Source organism: Erythrolamprus reginae, chromosome 6, assembly GCF_031021105.1.
Source record: "Erythrolamprus reginae isolate rEryReg1 chromosome 6, rEryReg1.hap1, whole genome shotgun sequence".
Lineage (NCBI taxonomy): Eukaryota > Metazoa > Chordata > Lepidosauria > Squamata > Dipsadidae > Erythrolamprus > Erythrolamprus reginae.
The window spans coordinates 39,222,365-39,245,696 of record NC_091955.1 but is presented as its reverse complement, the minus strand read 5'-3'; the positions used below and the strand labels follow the sequence as shown (position 1 = coordinate 39,245,696).

At 47.1% G+C, this 23,332-nt stretch overlaps 1 protein-coding gene across 9 annotated transcripts in view; it reads left to right on the top strand.

Moving 5' to 3' along the window:
* The first annotated feature begins 220 nt into the window (after window positions 1–220).
* Window positions 221–23,332, top strand: part of SCAF11 (SR-related CTD associated factor 11) — a 176,403-nt gene continuing 153,291 nt past the window's right edge. Inside the window, exons 1-3 of one of the 9 annotated variants that reach the window (XM_070755586.1) lie at window positions 221–610; window positions 15,552–15,632; window positions 16,182–16,339. In XM_070755586.1, the coding sequence (XP_070611687.1) occupies window positions 15,572–15,632; window positions 16,182–16,339 (219 nt within the window). In that variant the 5' untranslated portion in view covers window positions 221–610; window positions 15,552–15,571. Of the gene's footprint in view, window positions 611–643; window positions 853–4,149; window positions 4,716–12,323; window positions 13,347–15,551; window positions 15,633–16,181; window positions 16,340–23,332 lie in introns of those variants that run through there. The other 8 variants (XM_070755582.1, XM_070755591.1, XM_070755587.1 and 5 more) reach the window with 8 other exon arrangements.

The following is a 23,332-nucleotide window of genomic DNA, read 5'->3' as shown; positions in this document are numbered from 1 at the left end:
TTTGCTGCTGTCTCGAAATTCGTAACCTAACCTTTACCCGCTACATTTTCCGAGAACAACTCAGATCGGATGAGCACCGGGTCACTTTCTGAAGGCATGGTTAATTTGGAATTTGCGGATACAGCCCTCTTTCCTTTGGAGGCGCTAGAGATTACGCTCTGCGCTCGCTGCTGCCCAACTCTTCCGCATCTTCTCTGCCAGGCGCCTTGGAGGACCTTCCCAGAATGCCTCTGATTAACAGGGGCCGGTTGGCAGGCTCCGTCGCGCGCCTGCCAGCCGATCACGTTGTTCCTCTTCTTCGAAAGGTGATTGGGTGTTCTCCCCGAGCGGCGTTCTTTCCGTCAAGCCAGCGGGACGTTTTGCTCTCTGTTTATCGTTGACTACAGGAGCAAACTCTGTAGTGAATGCGCTGAGGAAGCGGCCTGCTTCCCTTTCCTCCTGCTGTGTGAGGCCTTTCCCCCCCGAAGATCGCAGGGCGCCACAGAAACACCGCGGCCCAGGCTGTCTATGTTGAGGCCGCAGTAACGGAGACTGTCCGTTGGCCGTTTGCTCCACTCGCTCGCTCGGCGGTGCTGTCTAGTTAGACGTCTCCGTCCTCGTGACGTGAAAGGTAAGGGCTCGATGTGGGAGGGTGTGTGTGTGTGTGAGCGGGGTGCGTGTGTTTGTGTGCTGGTGTGATTGGGAGACAAAGGCTTGTCCCGAGGCCTGCGACTTCGCCGTTTCTCGTGGACAGATTGGGGGAAAGTAGGATTCGGCTCGACCTAGAGAGCCTCCGAGGCATGGAGAGTCGTCAGATAATCTCGTTCGCGGGAAATCCTTGAAAAATGCCGTTTCTGGACAATGGCGCTGTTGGTAACGTAGTCTTATCGCTTCGACGCTTTGACGAACCTCTGAAACAAAGTTACGCGTACACTGCCGAAGGGCGGATGTGTTCAATCAAATGCTAGACTCGGGCCTCAGATACTTGAAAGCATTTACGGTGGTAACTAGTTCTAGTGAAGAGTTTGAGATCGCCTGAGATTTTTTTTTTTTGTTTACAGCTGGTTGCGTGCAGTCATTTTGCACAACAATAAGTTTGCGAAGCTTGAACGTCTGAAAACGGGTTCTGTGAGGTGGCTAAAGGAGAAAGATTGAGATTCTCAGTCATGTAGGCCAGGGCTAGCAAAGCTGGCTGAAGAATTCTGGGAGTTGAAGTCCACAAGTCTTAAAGTTGCCAAGGTTGGGGACCCCTGATCTAAGGCCACAGTTCTCTCAAAAGTGCTTTTTCAAAAGATAAAAGATGAAGCTCTTCTCAAGGAAAAATAAGCCATTTGCCTTTGAAAAAACACATTTGCTTCTTAAGAGAGAAAGACAAGACAGATCCTTTAAATCTTAATTGTAAATCTGGAGGTAGAAATGCCTATTCATATTTTATTCCTTTCTGCATGGATAGCAGTTACCGTATATACTCGAGTATAAGTCGGGTTTTTTTAGCCCAAAAATGGGCTGAAAAACCCGACCTCGACTTATAATCGGGTGACTGACATGTCACCACAAGAGGGCGCAAGCGGCTGAGGGAAAGACAGCCGTCTGCCTTTGCTTCAGCTAGAAAGAAGCGGCAACTGCCCGGTCAAGAAGCAAGAATCCACCTAGCCAAACGGCTTTTTTCTTGTTTAGCGCGGCGTTCAAGTGGTTGGCAGGTTCCTTTGCTTGCACGCAAGAGCCAACCACTCGAACGCCACGCTAAACAAGAAAAAAGCCGTTTGGCTAGGGGGTAGATTCTTGCTTCTTAACCGGGCAGTTGCCCCCTCTCCCAGAACTTCTTTGGAGCTGAAGCAAAGGCAGACGGCTGTCTTTCCCTAAGCCGCTTCCTGGAGACCGCTAAAGATATCGCTCTGGGAGAGGGGGCAACTGCCCGGTTAAGAAGCAAGAATTTCCCCCCCCCCCCAGCCAAACGGCTTTTTTCTTGTTTAGCGCGGCGTTCGAGTGGTTGGCTCTTGCGTGCAAGCAAAGGAACCTGCCAACCACTCGAACGCCACGCTAAACAAGAAAAAAGCCGTTTTGCTGGGGGGGGGGAAATTCTTGCTTCTTAAACCGGGAGCAGTTGCCCCCTCTCCCAAAGCGATGTCCCAAAGCGGTCTCCGGGAAGCGACCGAGGGAAAGGCAATCGTCTGCCTTTCCTTCAGCCCGAAAGAGAAGGCAAATGCCCTGCCTTCCCCCAGCCAGTTAACCGAGCGCTTCAAGTTAACCGGCTGGGGGAAGGCGGGGCATTTGCCTCCTCTTTCGGACTGAAGGAAAGGCAGACGATTGCCTTTCCCTCGGTCGCTTCCCGCAGACCGCTTTGGGACATCGCTTTGGGAGAGGTTTAAGAAGCAAGAATCCCCCCCCCCAGCGAAACGGCTTTTTTCTTGTTTAGCGCGTCGTTCGAGTGGTTGGCTCTTGCGTGCAAGCAAAGGAACCTGCCAACCACTCGAACGCCACGCTAAACAAGAAAAAAGCCGTTTCGCTGGGGGGGGGGGATTCTTGCTTCTTAAACCTCTCCCAAAGCGATGTCCCAAAGCGGTCTGCGGGAAGCGACCGAGGGAAAGGCAATCGTCTGCCTTTCCTTCAGCCCGAAAGAGGAGGCAAATGCCCCGCCTTCCCCCAGCCGGTTAACTTGAAGCGCTCGGTTAACTGGCTGGGGGAAGGCAGGGCATTTGCCTTCTCTTTTGAGCTGAAGGAAAGGCAGACGATTGCCTTTCCCTCGGTCCCTTCCCGGAGACCGCTTTGGGACATCGCTTTGCTTGCGCCTGCCCCTCCTACAGCGGAGAGAGGCGGCAAATGGCCAGCCCTTCCCCCACCCGCTTAGCTGAGCCCTTCGGGAAGGTGCCGCCTGTCTTCGCTGTAGGAAAGGCAGGCACATCCGAAGCGCGTGGGGAAGTGGCTGTGGGAGGCAACGACATTCCTAAGCCGGTGAGGTGTAGGGGGGGGGGTGGCGAGAAGATAGAAGCAAGAATCCACCCCCCCAGCTTTTCCCCCCTCTCCCCGCAAGAAAAGGAGCCAGCCAAACACTCCAATGCCGCGCTAGAGGGGGGAAAAGCCAATGAGGTGTGTGTGTGGGGGGGGGGGGGTGGATTCTTGCTTGTCTTCTCAACACCCCCTCACCCCACCTCTCGGGAAGAGAGCAACAGGAAAGGACGCGGTTTTCTTCTGCCGGGTCGAGGACAAAGCGGGTGTTGAGGGCGGCGGGCGAGCAACATTTCAGCGGGGAGAAAACCCCAAGCTGCCGAGAAGTGGGGTTTTCGGAGTGGGGAGGCAAAAACGCTCAGAATGTCACCAACGAGGCATTTCTCCAAGGGGCGGGGGTCCCTAAACTTTCCTTTAACCCCAGCGGACACAAAGATGGGAATGCGTGGTCCTTGCCAGCCACCCATCTGCGGGGGCTGCTCCGTGCCAAGGCAGAATTAAATTCAACAACCAAAATATTATATTTTTAAAAAACATACTTTTTTGACAGTTTGTTTGCCTTTTAAAACATCTCTCTGGCTGTGCCTAATGTCAACAATAAAATTTTTTGCCAGGTGAATTTTTTTTTGCCAGATTAGCTATGGATCTCACTGAAGAAATTTTAAAGAATACTCAAAATGATTCTTCATTTGCTTTGTAACCTTAAATAAAAAAACAATACAGTATTGACTCTGTAATTTACCCGGGGAGGGGACAGGAGGGGGGCGCAGACAGACAGGAAAGGAAGACAGACAGACAGACAGACAGATAGAGACCTATGACCACAATTGAGCTCAAAATTTGTTGTTAAGCAAAAGCATTGTTAAGTGAAAATCACCACATTTTACTCAATCCATGACATTTCCTAGCTCTAACAGTGATGTGCAAGCTAGGGAAGTACCGGTACATCTGAAGACATGTGTAATGTTCTAGTTATGGTTAACTGTGTGGCAGAAAGTGGACTCTGGGTTTGTTTTCCTATTACAGTGAGGTTGAATGTACCATATATAATTTTACAAGAGCTCTCTCTCTTTCTCTCTCTGTATATACACATACAGTTTATATAGTAGATAATGTACAGTATATTTTTGTGTGCCTGTGTGTAATATTTATTTACACATATGGCATATATACATAGAATTAAGTATATTTTGGATGTTCAGTAATTGTAAATATAGAGGGAAATTGTATCTCTTTGAGGCAAGGAGAGGTCAAGTATCCTAACCCTAACCCAAACCAGCAGGAGCAGGGGATTAAGGTAAGTACCTAGGTACTTGCAATTTTTTTGCCTATACCTGCCTTGGGGGATATATACCTGTTTACCCTCTTTTAAACTTACAGAGCTAGTTTACTGGCTTTCTTTGAAATAAATATTCTAAAATATTTAATCTACTGATGCCTCAATTGATGTAATTTTATTGGTTTCCATTTTTATAAGTTACCAGTAGCCGCTGCAATTTCCACCCTCGACTTATACAGGGGTTTATAAATTTTCCCAGTTTTTGTGGCAAAAGTAGGCGCCTCGACTTATAGTCGGAGCGACTTATACTCGAGTATATACGGTACTCAAGTCACAAGAAATGACCTTGTTTTTTTAAAGGACAATGAATGTTACACTTAAAAAAAAATACTGAATATATTATTTTATCTTCATCTAAAGAATTGCTGAATATTGTTTCTATTATTTGATGGGACAAAGTCAATAAGATTCAGAAGGTAATGTTAAAGAATGATGTTCAGGAGTTTTGACGGTAAGGATATAAGAAAAATGATAATGAACTTTCGGGGTTTTTTTCTTGAAATACTTCTGTTAGAGGGAACTGATTCTTGACAATTAATGTAAATATTTATCATATTTAAACATAGATTCCCTGATGTGTAGGATACAATTTGCATGACAATCCAAGAGCTTTTATTTTAGGAAATTATAGAACACACAGTGACATTGAGCTTGCTGTATTGAAGATTGTACATGAAAGATGTCAGTTCATATATTTTGAGTCTTTCAGGGTAAGATAAGAGCAGCAGGGAATCATAATTTTCTCTGTTAGTTTCTATGCTGTAAGCATGCAAGCATTGTAAGCCACTTGAACTTGAATAATTGTCCAGTTCAAATAATTTCACGGGCCTTTTGGATGAGTTTAACAGTAGTATATATTTTTTATGTTCAGAGTTATTTCTAAATACAATGATACCTTGTCTTACGAACGTCTCTTCATACAAACTTTTTGTGATACAAACCTGGGGTTTAAGGTTCGTTTGCCTCGTCTTAAGAACCACTTTCATCTTACGAACCTGAGCCCAGGTGTGTGCACTCTCTTACTGCGCGTGCGCTCTCTTACTGCCGCAGGGATTCCCCTGCCTTGTGACTGTCACCGCCGGGATTTCCCATTTGCTTGCCGCCAACGCTGGGGATTCCCTGCCTCCTTTTGCTTGCAGCCCCAGTCACAAGGCAGGGAATCCCATCCGTGACAAGGACCCACGCTTTGGCCTCAGACAAGGCTCCCTGGGTTGCCACGTCGCCTTAAAGCAGTGAAGCCCCCCACTGCTGCTTACGCGGAGGGGTGGCGGGGGGAAGAGCCATGCCTGAACCTGGAGCCTCCTTAGGAGCTGCCGCCTGCTCACTTCCTCTCGCTTGTTCCATTGCAGCTCTCCCACCCCAGCGGAGGACCAGGTAAAAGCGGCAGCAGGGGGGCTTCGCTGCTTTAAGGCAACGGGGTGCCCCAGGGAGAGCCAGGGAACCTTGTCTGAGGCCAGAGCGCGGGTCCTTGCCAAGGCTGGGATTCCTCACCTCGGTACTACGAGTGAAAACAAAAGGAGGCGGGGAATCCCATTTGCTTGCCGCCCCAACGGGATTCCCCACCTCCTTTTCCATGTGTGGCAAGGACCCGCGCTTCAGGGTAGCAGGACTGGGCATCATCCACGGCACCAAACCCACCCAGGAGCATCCCTCGGGGTTGTATAAGAAGGGGGAGAGGCGGGGCCACTCCCTGCTTCGCTCCTCCGCCTTTGTGAGAAAAAAAGAAAACAAAACCTTCCCTCCAGGGTACCAACTTTCACCCGCTTCAGGTTGGTGTCGCCCCCGAAGGGCTTTTAAAGGGCGGAGGAAATCTGGACTTTTAAAGCACAAAGAGGGAGGGGAGGCGTGGATTTCCCACAGAGGGGGAGTGGTTTCCAGCTGGTGGCTTTCAAAGGTGTGTGTGTGTGAGAGAGAGAGAGAGTGTGTGTGGGTGTATGAGAGAGTGTTGTGTAAATATGTGTGCCAAAGTGTGTGTGTGAGAGAGAGAGAGAAAGTTGTGTGTGTGAGAGAGTGCGTGTGTGTAGGTGTGTGGTGTGTATGTGAGAGAGACCACTCAGGAAAGGAAGGCTGGCAGGTGATGGGCATCGTACCCCCCCTCTTTTTTCACCTGCTGCATGCCTTCCTCCATTGCCGTCCCCACAGCGCTCGTTCTCGGCTTCCCCGCTGGGGAAAGGGGGAGGAGATAGGTGGGCAGGAGCCAGAGCCATGCCTCTGCCTCCCGTCTTCCAACCAGCCACCCGACCAGCCAACAGCTCCCTGGCGTTCACCTTCCTCCTCCGCCACCGGCGTCTGGCTCCTCCTCTTCTCGCTTCTGAAGAAGATGACAGCCAGACGGCGGTGCGGAGACTGGAAGTCGGGGTGGTGGTGGAAGAGGTCCGCGGGAGAACTGCAGGGAGCCGCGGCCACCGCCCCATGGAAGGAACCCGTCTGGGAAGCTCCTGGATGCAGCCTTTGTGCCCTGCCCAGGAGAGCAAGCAGCAGGGGTGGGCTGGGGTATCGAACGGCCCGGGGAGACTCCAAATCCCCTACAGAGCGGTCTATTAAGAAGAGGGGAGAACCAGAGTTGCAACTTGGAAATCCAAGGTTCCCACATTGCCTCTCCTCTCTTCTACCCCTTTCTTCTTCTTGCTTTGGCTTCTGGCTCGGATCTATGCTATTAGCGCACTATGGCTATTAGTCAGTGGTGGCGGGTGGGGGGCACAAGCTGGGTGGGCAGCAGCTTGCTTGCCGACGTGGCCGATTCCATTGGGATTAGCAGGGCACGGGGCGCAGGGGTTTTGGATGCTGCTTCCAACCTAGATGTCTGTGCTCAAGATAGCCTTTGCTTCAGCTTCAGCTTCCCCTGGACTTCTTCCATTCTTAGCTCTGGGGACCTCAGCAAAAGGAGGAAGCAGCTCCTTTCGGGAAAACGAAAACCGAAAATAACTTTTGCTTGTTCCCAAAAGAATTTCTTCTCCCTCAAAATGAAGCCAAGCTCAAATGTGCCTCCGATATTTACTAGAACGAGGTTGGCAGCTGCAGAGCTGTCAAGAGAGAAGAGTTTTAATCCATATCAGTCACAGGACCCCCTAATGGAATCGAAGGGGGTGGTGTGTGAGTGCACACACAAAGGGCCTGCTTAGCTTTGCCTCCCTTTAAAACCACCCCCCACAACCTCGGCTGATTTTTTCCATTTGTTTGTTCCCAGCTCGGGTCTCTGGCAGCTTCAGGGCAGCTGCGTTAATTCTCGGGTGATGGAAGTGTGGGGCTGAGCCAGGGAGCTACACTCAAGCTTTGCGCTGGATGTCCTACTTTTTCTTGCTCCTGGGCCAGCTCCAAGTGTTGGGTTTATTGGTGGATTCCTGCCACCGTGACTTCCCAGGAGCCCGATCCCATGGAATGATTGTGCTTTGTGGCATCGGAGGTGCGAAAGTTCACCTGCCACGTAGTTCAGGAAGCGCTCCTCCGGGTCTTGGGATCAGAGGGTGGGGGGAGTTGCCTTGGTGTGCTCCTGTTGCGGTGGCCGGCTCCACTGGAGCAGGAGAAAGGGTGGGGGAAGGGAGAACTTCGGTGAGAAACTAAAGAGGCAATTCTTGCAATGAGTGGTTTTGTTTAGTCGCTGGTGGGGCAGGGGAGAGGAGGAAGGTGCAGGGGAAAACTCCAGGATTTTTTTGGTGGTTGCTGTTCCTTTTTTCACCGGCTTGTTCTTAACTTTGGAAGTGGGAACGGGGATCGGGCTCCTTGGAAGGTGCAGTGGCAGGAATCCTCCTTGAGCAAACGCACACCTGGAGCTGGTGCACCAGTGGGAAAAAGCAGGGCATCCAGCAGAAATCTTGAGCTCAGCTGCCTGGCTCAGCCCCGCATGTCTACTGCCTGGGAACGAAAGCAGCTGTGTTGAGGCTGCCGGAGATCCGAGCCAGGAGCCAAAACACACTGCGGCTCTTCCACACTGCGGCTCGGTCCCGTGGAGGACTGGGCAAAAGCGGCAGTGGGGGGCTTCGCTGCTTTAAGGCCCCGCTCGCTCACTTGCTCTCCTGCCAGCTGCAAAGACAGGGAGCCACGGCGTCAGGACTTTCTCACCGCCTTTCTCCTCCCCCTCGGCCGGGTCGATCCCGCCTCTTCCCAACCTCCCTCCCTCCTCCTCCACCCGTCTCCAGCCTCCTGACCGGCTGACAGCTCCCCGGTGTTCGCCTTCCTCCGCCGCCACCAGTGCCTGGCTCCTCCTCTTCTTCTTGCTTTTGAAGAAGATGACAACCTGGCGGCAGCGCAGAAACTAGCGCAGTGGGGGGGGTTGCCCTCTGCCTGCTGCGGCCCCCGAAAACTTTCAAGGAGGGTGGAAACCCCAGCTTCCCGCCTGTGTCAATCCACCCATAAGGCTCCCTCCAGGCAGCTTCCGCTGTCTCCCTCACCCCCCCCCAACAAGGATTAGAATGCCAGCGGTAATAAGGCAAAAGGGGTGAGTTTTCGGATGGGCTTGCATGCATTATTCGCTTTTACATTGATTCCTATGGGAAACATTGTTTCATCTTACAAACTTTTCTTCTTACAGATAGACATATACATAGTGGTAATTTATGTGATAGGAATTTGCAGATTTCCCCAGTTTGGTATATTTGATTTACATCTCCCCCCAGCTATTTAATATCTACATGAAACTGCTGGGTGAGATCATCCAAGGGCATGGGGTGAGGTATCATCAGTATGCGGATGATACCCAGTTATACATCTCCACTCCATGTCCAGTCAGTGAAGCAATGGAAGTGATGTGCCGATGCCTGGAGGCTGTGAGGGTCTAGATGGGTGTCAACAGGCTCAAACTCAATCCTGACAAGATGGAATGGCTGTGGGTTTTGCCTCCCAAGGACAATTCCATCTATCCATCCATTACCCTGGGGGTGGGGAATTACTGACCCCCTCAGAGAGGGTTCGCAACTTGGGCATCCTCTTCGATCCACAGCTAAAATTAGAGCACCATCTTTCAGCTGTGGCATGGAGGGCATTTGCCCAGGTTCGCCTGGTGCACCAGTTGTGGCCCTATTTGGACTGGGAGTCACTGCTCACAGTCACTTATGCCCTCATCACCTCGAGATTCGAGTACTGCAACGCTCTCTACATGGGGCTACCTTTGAAGAGTGTTCGGAAACTTCATATCGTGCAGAACGCTGCCGCGAGAGCCATCATGGGGCTTTCAAGATCTGCCCACATTTCACCAACACTCCGCGGCCTGCATTGACTGCCGATCAGTTTCCGGTCACAATTCAAAGTGTTGGTTATGACCTATAAAGCCCTACATGGCATCGGACCAGAATATCTCCGAGACCGCCTCCTGCCGCACAAATCCCAGCGGCCAATTAGGTCCCACAGAGTTGGCCTTCTCCGGGTCCCGTCAGCTGGCGGGACCCAGGGGAAGAGCCTTCTCTGTGGTGGCCCCGGCCCCCTGGAATCAACTCCCTCTAGAGATTCGAATAGCCCCCACCCTCCTTGTCTTCTGTAAAATGCTGAAGACCCACTTTTGTCGCTAGGCATGGGGATAATTACCATCCTTCCCCCTTTTTTATTATGTGTTTGGCCTTACTGTGTATGATAGATTAGGTTGAATGTGTATGACGCATAGTTAGGGGTTTTATGTTATTAATGCCTTCTTAAATGAATTTAATTTTTTATTATTAGATTTGTAATGTGTTGTATTACTGTTATGCTGTGAGTTATGCTGTGAGCTGCCCCGAGTCTTCAGAGAGGGGCAGCATAGAAATCTAATAAACTATAACTATCTCAACATCTATAATCAGTATTCCTGGAGCTGTTCTAATTATATTCTTATCTGAATATCAGCAATAGAGCAAATATTGTTATGAATTCCTCTAACTATGGTAGCCACATAACTGGTGGTAGGAATAAGTGAACTTGGTAAGTGAATAAGTGAACTTGGTAAGTGAATAAGTGAACTTGCCTCGTTGCAGATTTTGTCAGGGTGCTCAAAAGGTTGTCCCAACTTTATTCTGGAATTTCCGGGTTGAAATGCAGCACTGCATTTATAGGCATCAGCTGTACCTTTTGAAAAGTCTCCTGCTGCCCCCTATTGCAGCTACCTCCGAAGCCTTCCTGACCACAACAGCAGCCCCAGCAGGTATGGTTGATGCCTACAAATGAGGCACTTTCCCTCATTTCTGACTCAATGCATTATAAATAGAAAAGTCAAGTAGAAGCGGAGGGGGGGTGACATGCAATCCCAGCTGGACCTGAGCAGCCATGACGCTGATAGGGATCTGGCTTTCTCCACTCGTAGTGGCTGTCTTTTTGCCTGCTGGGCGTGGATGTGCTCTACCACCTGTATCTGGCCTTTCTAGCTAGCTGCTTCACCTCCTTCGTGCTGGGTTAACCTGGTGCTCCAAGCAGTGGCCTAATAGACCTACCTAATTGGGTGCGCAAGGACAAGACCCACGAGGAGACTGAGGAGATGGCCAGTGGTGACGGCCAGTGGTGACCTCCTTTCCAACATCAAGTAAAAACAGATAGGATGGAGTAGGCATACTTATGCTGCCAAGCAGAAGCCTTCCTATCCCCTTCCCCATGTTTTCTCGGCTGGCAGTAGCTGGAGGCAGAGGTAGATGTTCCGGGCAGCTGCCTGCCCTGTCTCAGCCACATGGGATCGAGCAGGCACATCTGATGGTCTGCATCACCTGCCTCCCCGCAGATTTTGCCTGATGCCATACCTTCTTCTTGAAGGATCAGCCTGGTGGTCATAGCGGGCTGCGCAACCTTTGCTGCTGGATATCTCCATGCGCGCGTGCGCTTGCACACACACGCACACACAGACGGTCTGTGAGTGGGGCATGTAGACATTGGTGGCATCCATACAGGCTGGACCGCAGCAAACTTTAAATCCGCAGCGTCGCCTTGGGCCTGTCCTCTGGGCGTGCAGATAGGTGGTGAGCACAAGAGAGCAGGCAGTCCTGGGTGTAAGGAAAGCACTCAGAACGCAGTCCCCAGGGTTGCCAGGCCCTGCGTGCTTGCCACCACCAGTGCATACACAGAAGGGTTCCTAAAGCTGGCTGCAGTCCGGGCCGGATGTCACACCACCAGGTTACAAATCAGCACCATAGCAGGGCCAGGCTAAGGCCCCACAGGCCACACCTTTGCTGTTTCTTGGACAATCCTGCAGGCAAGATTAACCACTTGCCTGCAGGCCTCAAGTTTTATAGCACTGCTCTAAATAAATAAACTCCTGTGCAGCATTTTCCAAAGCTGCGCAGTTCAGATGCAAAAGGCAGGGAGGAAGGAAGCCTGATGGCTCTGGCAACAGGAGGCTTTTCCCTGTACGACTGCTTCTGCTCTTGCTAGAGCCCAGCTGGCAACACCCCTCAGTTGCCTGATTGGCAGCAGGCTGAACCAATCACAGCTCCTCCTCTACGCAGAAAGGAAGCACTGGGGGAAGGGGCGGGAGGGTTGAAGGGACTTTTGGAAGGAAGGAAAAGTGGATGAAAACACTATCTTTCTCCAAGGGGAGCAGCTTCAGGTGATTGTAGCTTCCTCTCCTGCTTAGAAATAGAAGTCTCTGCCAGCAACATATTTTACAAGTAAAATAAGTTACCCATTAAAATTTGATTAATTTCTAGTAACAGAAGAGGTAATTTTGTAATAAAATATTGCTTCAAATGGGGATTACTCTGTGTAATTATACTTTTTCTTCCAACTATAGTTATCATACCCAAGAGTTAATACCCAAGTTAATGCTGACTTGTTTAAAACAATACAAAGGTTGGGATAACATAATAGTATGAATTTTGGCATTAATCATTTGTTCTACATAATTAATATTAATAGATTTATCTTTTTTTTAAGAATGTGGTTTCTCCTTATATAAATAACATGTAGAAGAAAGATTTTACAATTAATGATTGAGTAATTTACTGATCTATTGAGATAGTAATGATTTTAATTTATAAAATATGTTTTAAATGGAAAATCTGAATATTTATCATATAGAAGTTTGATTTAAGCAATTGTTTTGAAATAATATACATTCCTAAAAATATTTTAAGGGTTTTTTGGTTATGATAAAAGAAGGAATTAAAAAAAAGAGAGATTTAGGAAGGGGAGGAAGTAGTAGGCTCAAAAATGGAAAGGTGCAAGAAATAAAATCCATTTTGGAAGGAAAAGTTACATAATAATAATAACAACAACAGAGTTGGAAGGGACCTTGGGGATCTTCTTGTCCAATCCTACTTCAGACAGAAACCCTACTTCAGACAAATGGGTATCCAACATCTTCTTAAAAACTTCAAGTGTTTGAACATTCACAACTTCTGGTGGCAAGCTGTTCCACGGATTCATTGTTCTAACTGTCAGGAATTTTCTCCTTAGTTCCAAGTTGCTTCTCTCTTTGTTTAGTTTCCACCCATTGCTTCTGGTTCTGCCCTCAGGTGCTCTCTTCCTTGTGGCAAACCCTGAGATATTGGAGGACTGCTATCATGTCTTCCCTGGTCCTTTTTTTCATTAAACTAGATATACCCAGTTCCTGCAACCGTTCTTCATATTATTTTTAATTCTCCTACAAAAACAATTTTAAGAAGTTACAGTTGAAGAATATTCCATTTTTATAAGTTACCAGTAGCCACTGCAATTTCCTCCCTAGGCTTATACTCGAGTCAATAAGTTTTCCCAGTTTTTGTGGCAAAAGTAGGTGCCTCGGCTTATAATCGTGTCGACCTATACTCGAGTATATATGGTATATAATTTTTTCATATTTATAAATTTCTTATTACATGCTGAATATCCAGTCTGTAAGCTCTGCTCACCCCTAAGATAAGGTATTTCTCAATTTATGTTCATTGTCATCTTACTGCCCTTTCAATATGCTGTCTACCTAACGTCTTTCCAGGTTTCTCAAGTTTAAAAAGAAAATTGTAATTTTTGTATTCATTCCTATTGTATTTTTCTTTGTAAAACAGCACAGAAATGACATTCTTAGACATTAAAGCCAACTGGATGATTTTGGGGCAGTCACTCTCTCTTAGTCCACCAACCTCGTGAGGTAGTTGTGGGGGAAATAGGAAGCAACAGTATTAAGTAATCTTGCTGCCTTGAGTTACATATAAAAAAGGTAGGATAAAATATAATAGTCGTTATATTTTTTTAAAAATGGCACAAGAGCATTTATGCTGAAAGGAAATTTAGCCTGCTTAGCAAATTAAAATTTAAGAGAGAATCTGAAGCATTATTATATCTTGGTAGTTGTACATTTATATGGACTTTGTGTACACGTATTCCTAACTGTATAGCAGGGGTCCCCAAACTTTTTACACAGGGGGCCAGTTCACTGTCCATTAGACTGTTGGAGGGCCGGACTATTAAAAAAATGTATGAACAAATCCCTATGCACACTGCACATACCTTATTTAAAGTAAAAAACAAAATGGGAACAAATACAAAATTTAATATTTATTCTCCCTCTCTCTCTCTCTCTCTCTCTCTCTCTCTCTCTCTCTGTCCTCTCTATTTCTCTCTCTTTCTTTCTTTCTTTCACTCTCTTCTCTTTCTCTCACTCACTCTCTTTGTATCTCCCTCTTTTTCTCTCCCTCTCCCTCTCTGTCTCCTTTCTCCCTCTCTTTTCTTTCTCCTCTTTCTCTCACTCTCTTTCTATCTCTCCCTCTTTCTCTCTACCTTTATTTCTCTTTCTCCCTCTCTTTCTTTCTCTCTGTATCTCTCTCTCTCTCCTTCTCTCTATCTCTCCCTCTTTCTCTCTCTCCCTTTCTATCTCTCTCTCTTGCTTTCTTTCTCTCTCTCCTCCTTTTTCTCTCTCAAACACCACGCCGGCAACAGAGAGAAAAAGAGAGAGGTAGAGGTCGGGTGCATTACCGGGAAGTGGAGGTGGCGTGGAGCCGGACGCTGTGTGCCGGGGACGCTGGGGAGGGCGAAGGGGTGGACGTGGCTGCTGCCTTTCAGCTGCAGAGCCGAACGGGGGTGTAGGCAACGGCGGAGTCCGGCGCTGGGGCCATGCGGGGCTGCTCATCCAGGGGGGGGTGGACCGACAAGCTGCCATTCGCTCTCTCTCTTTCTCTCTCATACACCACGCCGGCAACCAGAGAGAGAAAGAAAGAGAGCGGAGGGTGGCTTGCCAGTCCACGCCCCCCCGGATGAGCGGCACCACATGGCCCCAGCGCCGGACTCCGCCGTTGCCTCCGCCCCCGTTCGGCTCTGCAGCTGAGAGGCACGTCCACTCCTTCGCCCTCCCTGGCACCCAGCATCCAGCCCCACGCCACCTCCCGGTAATGCACCCGATCTCTACCTGCAGGAACTGGGGGGGGGGGGGGCGCCGCAAAGGGCCGTGCTTGAAGGCAACCACGGCGCTGCAGTCCCAGATTGTTCACTTCTCTGGCCAGCAAAGCCGGCTGCCCGGGAAAGTGGTGGGTTTTTTTAAACGTGCGCTTTTCAAATTCAACGCTTTCCTGCATCAGCCAGCAAAGCCGGGCAGTCAGCTTTGCTGGCTGGAGAAGCGAGTGATCCAGGACTGCGTAGCTTTGTGCAGAGGGACAGGGCAGTCCCCGCCGCCTGTGTCAGCGGTGAGGTGTGCTCGCCTTGTGCTGTGGGGGGGGAGGCGATGGAGGTCAGGGGTTTTCAAGCAGCCGCCTCCCCTCCCACACACACACACTTAGCCATGGCGCACTTAGCTGTGACTTTCAGTGGACAGTTTTTCAATCGCCAATCACCTTTTCCTGAATTTCACGTCCACTCACCGCGGAGGAGGAGGTGGGGAGGAGGGGGTGGAGAGGCAAGGAGGCGGGGAGTAAAGCGGGCCTGCAATTGGCCAATTTCTTTCTCGCCTTTAGGGAGAGGAACTGTTGCTGCTCTGCCATAGGGCAGCAACAGTTTTTCTCCCTAAAGGCGGCAAAGGAAGGGGCCAATTCCTCCCCACCCCCTTGCCTCTCCAACTTCTCCTCACTCAGCAGCCGACTGCGGTGACTGGACAGGAGATTCGGGAGCTTATTATATTGATCAGTAAAATCTCGTGAGCTGCCGCGGGCCGGTTAAAAGACCTCATCAGGCTGCATCGGGCCCGCGGGCCGTAGTTTGGGGGCCGCTGCTGTATAGGAACAATGTGGTTTATATATTTCTTACTTAGTGTTAAAACACAATATTTCTTTATATTATAAACACAATAGTTTGGTATAGAAATAATATCTATAACATATGGTGTTGAATATGATTTGAAGTTGATTTAATAATTAATTATAATTTAATATATGATGTTGGTCTATTTTAACTTCTTATCAGGAAGCATTTAACCTTTAGTGGCTCTGTTTTGCAGGTAGTAGTTATTAAACAGAAATGAAGAATAAAAAACAATCTGTTCAAAATGCAGATGATGACAAACATGAGGCTGCAAAAGGTAGGTAGATTGTTTGATTTTCTGAAAAAAGAGACTTTAAATACTCCACTATATTTCTAGATAAAATATATGCTTTATTTTATTGATATTAACATCCTTCTGAATTTAACTATTTACTTCCTACAAGTCCCATCTTATAATTGACAATGTTGATAGGAGCTGGAGGTACAATCTCAGATTCTAGTTGAGAAGTTTCCTGCTTCCCAAAATATTACAATTGTTGCTGTTATCACGGATTTCACTAGGAAATGTTTCAATAATAATAATACCTTGGACATCTAAATTTGGCACTTATTCTAGAAACACAGTACATATTAGCTAAAATAACTGGTTCTTCCAATTGTAATTGGAATTCTTCCTCCATATAAAGGTGTGATGTTATAAAAAAAAAATCAAATTCTAACCATTCATACATACTCATTTTACATAGTGAATTTCAAATTAACCATTTGACATATAATTTAGCTTTATTTTTATTTTTTTCCCCATAATTTTATTGTATAACTCTGCACCAGTAATTTCAAACTACTTACATGCATTTCATAACAGGTGAGAATGAGGAAAACTGTTCTTGCTCCTCTGACTTTTTATCTGATGAAGATGATCGCTGCCCAATCTGTCTAAATTGTTTGGCAGAGCAGGAAGTTGGCTTTCCTGAAAATTGCAACCACATCTTCTGCATGGCGTGCATTCTTAAATGGGCTGAAGTAAGTCTTAAGAGCTGCAATAAAAATTTAAGAATACTTTATTTTTATTTATTTTTAAAAAAAATCTTAATAATCCTTAAATGATCATTTTTTTCTTTGATTGGCATCCAAACAACAACTCCGTTACAGGTACTCCTGAACTTTAAACAATTTATTTAACAACCATTTAAAGTTACAACAGCACTGCAGTCGCATGATCAATATTTGATCAATTGTTGAAATTTGCACTCAACTAATATTTAGAAAGGTAACAATGTCCTAAGGTCACATAATCACCATTTGGATTCTTTCCAGGGAGTTTCCAATAAGCAAACTCTGGGGGTAGCTAGATTCACTTAACTGTAGTAAAAATCATAAAATCCAAGTTAGCATTATAGTCTTATTGACTATGTTGTTTAGCAACAGCAATTCTGGTACTAATTGTAATTGTAAATTGAGGACCACCTATACTCAGACATAGTATTTTGATATGTCTTGAAAGGCTGCTTTGGAATATTAAATATTCCAAAGCAGAATATTTAAAAAAATTCAAAAGCAATGTAGGTAGTGATTGATAGATCAAGTGCAGTTTTTAAAGCAGCTTCACTCTCCTACTCAGCATTGGCTATGTCAAGGTTCCAAATAGCATTGAAAATTAAATCTGATTCCAACGCCAAGTATACTTTGAATTTCCAATTATTGGCAGAACCATGTTGGCACATCTGGGAGAAACTTGAATCTGAAGTCTCAGGGTTTTCTCTACCCAGTTGAGCCCTTGTCCCCACGCCCCCTATCCATCACATTGGCCAATCTTCATCTTCCAAATTGGCGGCAACTCCCATGTCCTTCTGTGGAGGTACAGGAATGCAAAGGATGACCTTGACAATCTAGAAGGAATTTGTTATGGCTACATGCAGACATCCCTCATGCAATGACCCCTCCCAAATTCTCATAGCAAAGTATACATTTTAAAATAGCTTAAAGTGTGGCAGGCCAAAGACACCAAATAAAATGACTTTAGCCTGACACTTAAAATAGCTCTTTGAAGAGTAGCACGAATATAAATTGTGCCACACTCTGCATACAACTATAAAAGAGCCTTAATTTCTTAAAGCAATTCTTATAAACAATATCACATGTCTTCCTCTGTTCCAATAGATATTATACCTTTTACTGATTCCTCATCACATTTTATTTTTATTGCTTAAAATAAGTTTCTTATTGATTCAGTAGAACAATTCTGTTTTTTATATATAAAATTTATTAAAGATACTTTAATAAGATAAAATAATACACACTTTAGAAATACAGGTGAAACTCGAAAAATTAGAGTACAGTGGTACCTCAAGATACGAACCCCTCGTCTTACGAACAACTCAAGATACGAACCTGGGGTTCAGAAAAAATTTGCCTCTTCTTACGAACTTTTTTCGAGTTACAAACGCCAAACCCGAACTTCTGGGTTCGGCGTTCGGGAGGCTGCTGGGAAGCCCCCCGGCTGTTTTAAAAGGTGACAGCTGGGCGGCGGGGCTTCCCAGCAGCCTCCGAACGCCGAACGGGAAGTTTGGGTTTGGCATTCGGCTTCGGGAGGCTGCTGGAAAGCCGCCCGGCTGTTTTAAAAGGTGACAGCCGGGCTGGGGGGCTCCCCAGCAACCTCCCGAACCCGGAAGTTCGGCAAAAGTTCGGGGTTCGGGAGGTTGCTGGGGAGCCCTCCAGCCCGGCTGTCACCTTTTAAAACAGCCGGGCGGCTTTCCAGCAGCATCCCGAAGCCGAACGCCAAACCCGAACTTCTGCGTTCGGCGTTCGGAGGCTGCTGGAAAGCCGCCCGGCTGTTTTAAAAGGTGACAGCCGGGCTGGGGGGCTTCCCAGCAACCTCCCAAACTTGGGGTTCGGGAGGTTGCTCGGGAGCCCCCCAGCCCGGCTGTCACCTTTTAAAACAGCCGGGCGGCTTTCCAGCAGACACCGAACGCGGAAGTTCGGGTTTGGCGTTCGGCTTCGGGACGCTGCTGGAAAGCCGCCCGGCTGTTTTAAAAGGTGACAGCCGGGCTGGGGGGCTTCCCAGCAACCTCCCGAACCCCGAACTTTTGCCGAACTTCCGGGTTCGGGGTTCGGGAGGTTGCTGGGAAGCCCCCCAGCCCGGCTGTCACCTTTTAAAACAGCCGGGCTGCTTTCCAGCAGCCTCCCGAAGCTGAACGCCAAACCCGAACTTCCGCGTTCGGAGGCTGCTGGGAAGCCCTGCTGCCCGGCTGTCACCTTTTAAAACAGCCTGGGGGCTTCTTGGCGGCCTCCCAAATGCCGAACCTGGAAGTTCGGGTTTAGCGTTCGGCGTTCGGGAGGTTGCTGAGAAGCCCCAGGCTGTTTTAAAAGGTGACAGCCGGGCGGCAGCGTTTTTTTGCGGGGGGTTTTTTTTGGTTGCACGGATTAATTGACTTTACATTGTTTCCTATGGGAAACAATGTTTTGTCTTACGAACCTTTCGTCTTACGAACCTCCCCCTGGAACCAATTAGGTTCGTAAGACGAGGTATGACTGTATTGTGCAAAAGTTTAATTATTTCAGTAATGCAACTTAAAAGGTGAAACTAATTATACGAGAGAGATTCATTACATGCAAAGCAAGATAGTTCAAGCCGTGATTTGTCATAATTGTGATGATTATAAAAAGACAATTTAATCAAGAATGTAATTCAACATAGTTTGTTCAATTATCTGTATTCTGTGAAAAGTTACAGCCAAGTAACGAGAAAAAGGAAGTACAACTTGCTTAGATTGATATCAGGTAGCTTTCCTTTAACTGATTGTAGCCAATGAGCATGAGTTTTTGAAGAGCCAATCAGGTATTGTCTTGTTTTGTCAGTGAGCCAATCAGATCACAGTAGGATTCAGTTATTGATGTCATGTATTGAAGTTGAGTGGAGGAGATTTATTGTGTGTTATGTGATTGCTAACAAGTTGGTTGGGTTTTTTGTGTTCTTTCATTAATGAATTTATAAAATGTAATAAAATAAAAGGTGCAAAGAGTTGACTAGTTGCCCAGAAAGCGATGTAAAATAGTACTATTAAGTGAACAAGTTATAAAGAGATTCGAAGAAAAATTGGTAAATACCAAAGGTAGTACAGTGATCTCTCATTTTTCGCGAGGATGTGTTCCAAGACCACCTGCAAAAAACTAAAAACCGTAAAGTAGAGACGCTATACAGTGGTACCTCGACATACGAGTTTAATTCATTCTGGACCCGAGTTCGTAAGTTGATCAACTCGCATCTCGAACGAATGCCTTTAGACTTTGTTTTTCGCGCCAAGATAACTGGAAGCAAAAAGATTCTTGCGCCACCTAGTGGAAGCTCGGCTCGTATCCCTAATTCGAGCTCGGGTGTCGAACAGAAATTTTGCTCGCGTCGCGGCTTGTAACTTGGAATACTCGCATGTGGAGCAACTTGTATCTAGAGGTTCTACTGTATTTACAACATAAATATAACATTAAAAAACGTAAAAAATATGGCACCCTCCCCACTGATGCTGCTTGCCCCTCAGCTGCCTACCCCTTGCCCAGCACTCCTTTTTAACCTGTGCCTTAAACCAGGAGAGAAGGAGAGGAGATGTGTGTGTGTGTGTGTGAGAGAGAGAGAGAGAGAAAGGCTTCAGGCACGGTCAGTGGTGGCGCTCCATCCAGTTCCATCCTCACAGTTCCTGCGCCAGGCTCTCCTCCGGAGCGATGACAGATCTTCCACCAGCACCGTGTAAACGACATTGCCGGGCTCAGGCAGCGGGGCGGTGGAAGAGGAGAAGGAGTTGGCGGAGGTGGCGGAGGCAAGCGCCCCCCCCTCGCGCAGTGCAAGGCAGTTGCAGGGCTGCTGTCAAGTCCGACAGCAGCGAGCAAAGTCGCCCACCTGGGGAAGTGCGTTTGAAAAGCTGCGGCTTGGGCGTGGGAGGAGGGCGGCTTGGGGTTCCTCCCTCTCTCCTTCCCCCCGCCGCTGTCGCCTCTCCTTCTGTGGGTTGCTTCCCCCTGGCAGTCTTCCTCCACGCAGCCTCCTCTCCTTTTTCTCTCACACTCCCCGGTTATTTCGGATTCTGCTCAGCAGCCCTGTCTATCAGAATGGAGAGGGGTTTGGCAGTTTCAAGGTGGTCCTGCTCAGGGAAGGCGGCATGGGGAAGACTTCTCTAGTCCTCTGTTACTGTGAGAACAAGTTCAGTGACAAGCATATTGCCACTCTGCAGGCATCTTTTCTAACTAAGAAGCTAAATATTGGAGGGAAAAGAGTAAAATTGCTCCTCCTCTGGATAATTGTACAAGGGACATTTTACAAGAAAAGAAAAGCTGCGGCTTGGCTTCCATGCTCACCTCTGGGGGAAAACCAATGGTGTTCAAAAAAACCACAGAGTACTTTTTCCATTAATATTTTTTGGTATAGCCCTTCCGTGAAAGTCGGACCCGCGAAAGTCAAGGGGCTACTGTATTTCTAATTTTTTGAAAAATTCTAAGTAGGCTTATTACTTCTGTATATAACTAATATCTAGCTTGTACATAACTAATAACTAATATACAGAGAAATGATGTAATGGAAAAATAGTGAGCCATGTGACATACATCTTTATTGCCAAAAGCAGCTAGATTTTTGCCGCATCAGCCCTAGCAACCGGTCAGCTCCCACAGAGTTGGCCTTCTCCAGGTCCCGTCAACTAGACAGTGTCGTCTGGTGGGGCCTAAGGGAAGAGCCTTCTATGTGGGGGCTTTAGCCCTCTGGAATCATTTCCCCCCAGAGATTCGCACTGCCCCCACCCTCCTCGCCTTCTTTTAAAAAAAATTCTTTTAATAAATGTTTATTAAAGTTTTTTCAGTTTTTTAAAACATTACATAATCTTATTTACAGATGAATCAGCATCTTGTATATATAGTAATAGCTCGTCTTACAAACTTAATTGGTTCCCAGGATGAGGTTCGTAAGGTGAAAAGTTTGTAAAATGGAACAATGTTTCCCATAGGAATCAATGGAAAAGCAAATAATGCGTGCCAGCCCAAAACTCACCCCTTTTGCCCATTACTGCTGGCATTCCTATCCTTGTTTGGGGATGGGTGGCGGCAGGGGGTGACATTCCCGGCGCTGCTGCTGCTTCTGAAAGGGAAACAGCGCCACCGCCACTATCTTCTTGTCCTAGCAAGAGGGATGGAATCCACTGGGACGTGGCAGCCCCACCATTTGGGAGGGCGGAGCTGGAGCAGAGGGGTGGCTGTGAAGGGGCTGGCTCGGCGAAAGCGCTCCCAATGAGGGGGCTGTGAGAGGGTTTTCTCCGAGCACCTCGGGAATGCCTGCCCCGCCCCTCTCACAGCCCCTTCGCTAGGAGCGCTTTCGTCCAGGACTGTCAGTGAAGGGGCTGCAGGAGAGGCGGGGCAGGCATTCCCAAAGCAGTCAGAGAAAGCGCTCTCGCAGCCGCTTCTCTGGGAGTCCTTTCTCCGAGCGCTTTGGGAATGCCTGCCCCCCCGCCCCTCTCGCAGCCGCTTCACTGACAGCCCAGGACAGAAGCGCTCTCAGCAAAGGGGAAAAAACGCTGCCGCTGATCACAAAAACGGCGCTCTGCCGAGTGGCGCTGCCCGGCTATCACCTTCTGAAACAGCCGGGTGCTTCTCGGCGGCCTCTGGAACCCAAACCTGAACTTTCGGGTTCGGGAGAACACCGAGAAGCCCCCCGGCTGTTTAAGAAGGTGACAGGCGGGCGGCGGTGCTTCTCGGCGGCCTCCCGAACCAGAAAAGTTTGGGTTCGGGAGAACGCCGAGAAGCCCCCCGGCTGTTTTAAAAGGTGACAACCAGGCGGCGGCGCCCAGTGGAGCGCCATTTTGGGATTTTCCCCCCCCCTTGCACGCATTAATCGCTTTTACATTGTTTCCAATGGGAAACATTGTTTCGTGTTACGAACTTTTTGCCTTAGGAACCTCCTTCTGGAACCAATTAGGCTCGTAAGACGAGGTATTACTGTACTTTTATTCAGCGAGACATGCTTCTTGGACTAGAATTGATATGGTCTGGACTACTCTAGACCTACTCAATCGAATTCAAAAAGTTGATATTGAAACTAATGTCTGGGCAGATCATAATCTTATAGGGATGCAATGGAAAGGGAAAAATAGAAAAATTAGATGGACATTAAGATGGGAAATATTATTAGAGAAAGACTTTGAAAGTTATGTAAAAATAGAAATGACTTTTTTCTTTCAAGAAAATAAAAGAGAACATACTTCCTTGCAAATACTTTGGGACATATCTAAAGCTTACTTTAGAGGCTTGGTCTCCTCATATATGAATAAGAGGAATAGACTGAAAACTATCTGCAAAAAAGAGCTGGAACTGAAACATAAAAAATTGGAACAACAACTGCAGTTGAATCTAGCTGATGTAAAAACTCAAGAAATGTTGGATCTAACTAAACATAAATTAAATCTATCAGAAGATGAAGAAATCGCTAGGAAGATGAACATTTTTGAACAGGCTAATAAACCTGGAAGATGGTTGGCATACAAAATAAGAAATGATAAAGAGGAAAAATGGATAAAAAAATACAAAATGCCAAAGGCGAGTTGCAATATTAAGAGGAGGTTAAGAGACAAATCATTTGGAACTATTATAGATATTTATATAAACGGGAAGTAGTAGACGATAAAGAAATTTGGAGAAAGCAAATTTACCAAAAATTCCAGAAACTTTCAGGGAAAGTCTTGATGCTAGAATAACAATGATGGAATTATCAGAGGCTATTAAAAAACAAAAAAATGAAAAAGCCCCAGGGCCTGATGGATTACCAGCCGAAGTGTATAAAACCTTTGAGGAAGTATTTGGAATTTTAATGCTGGATATATTTAATGAAGTTTTGACTGAGGCTAGGATACCAGACTCGTGGACAGAAGCTTCTATTTCCCTGATACCAAAAGAAGGGGTAGATGTTCTGAAAGTGAAAAATTATAGACCTATTTCACTTGTAAACGTCGATTATAAAACATTTGTATCCATAATAGCAAATAGACT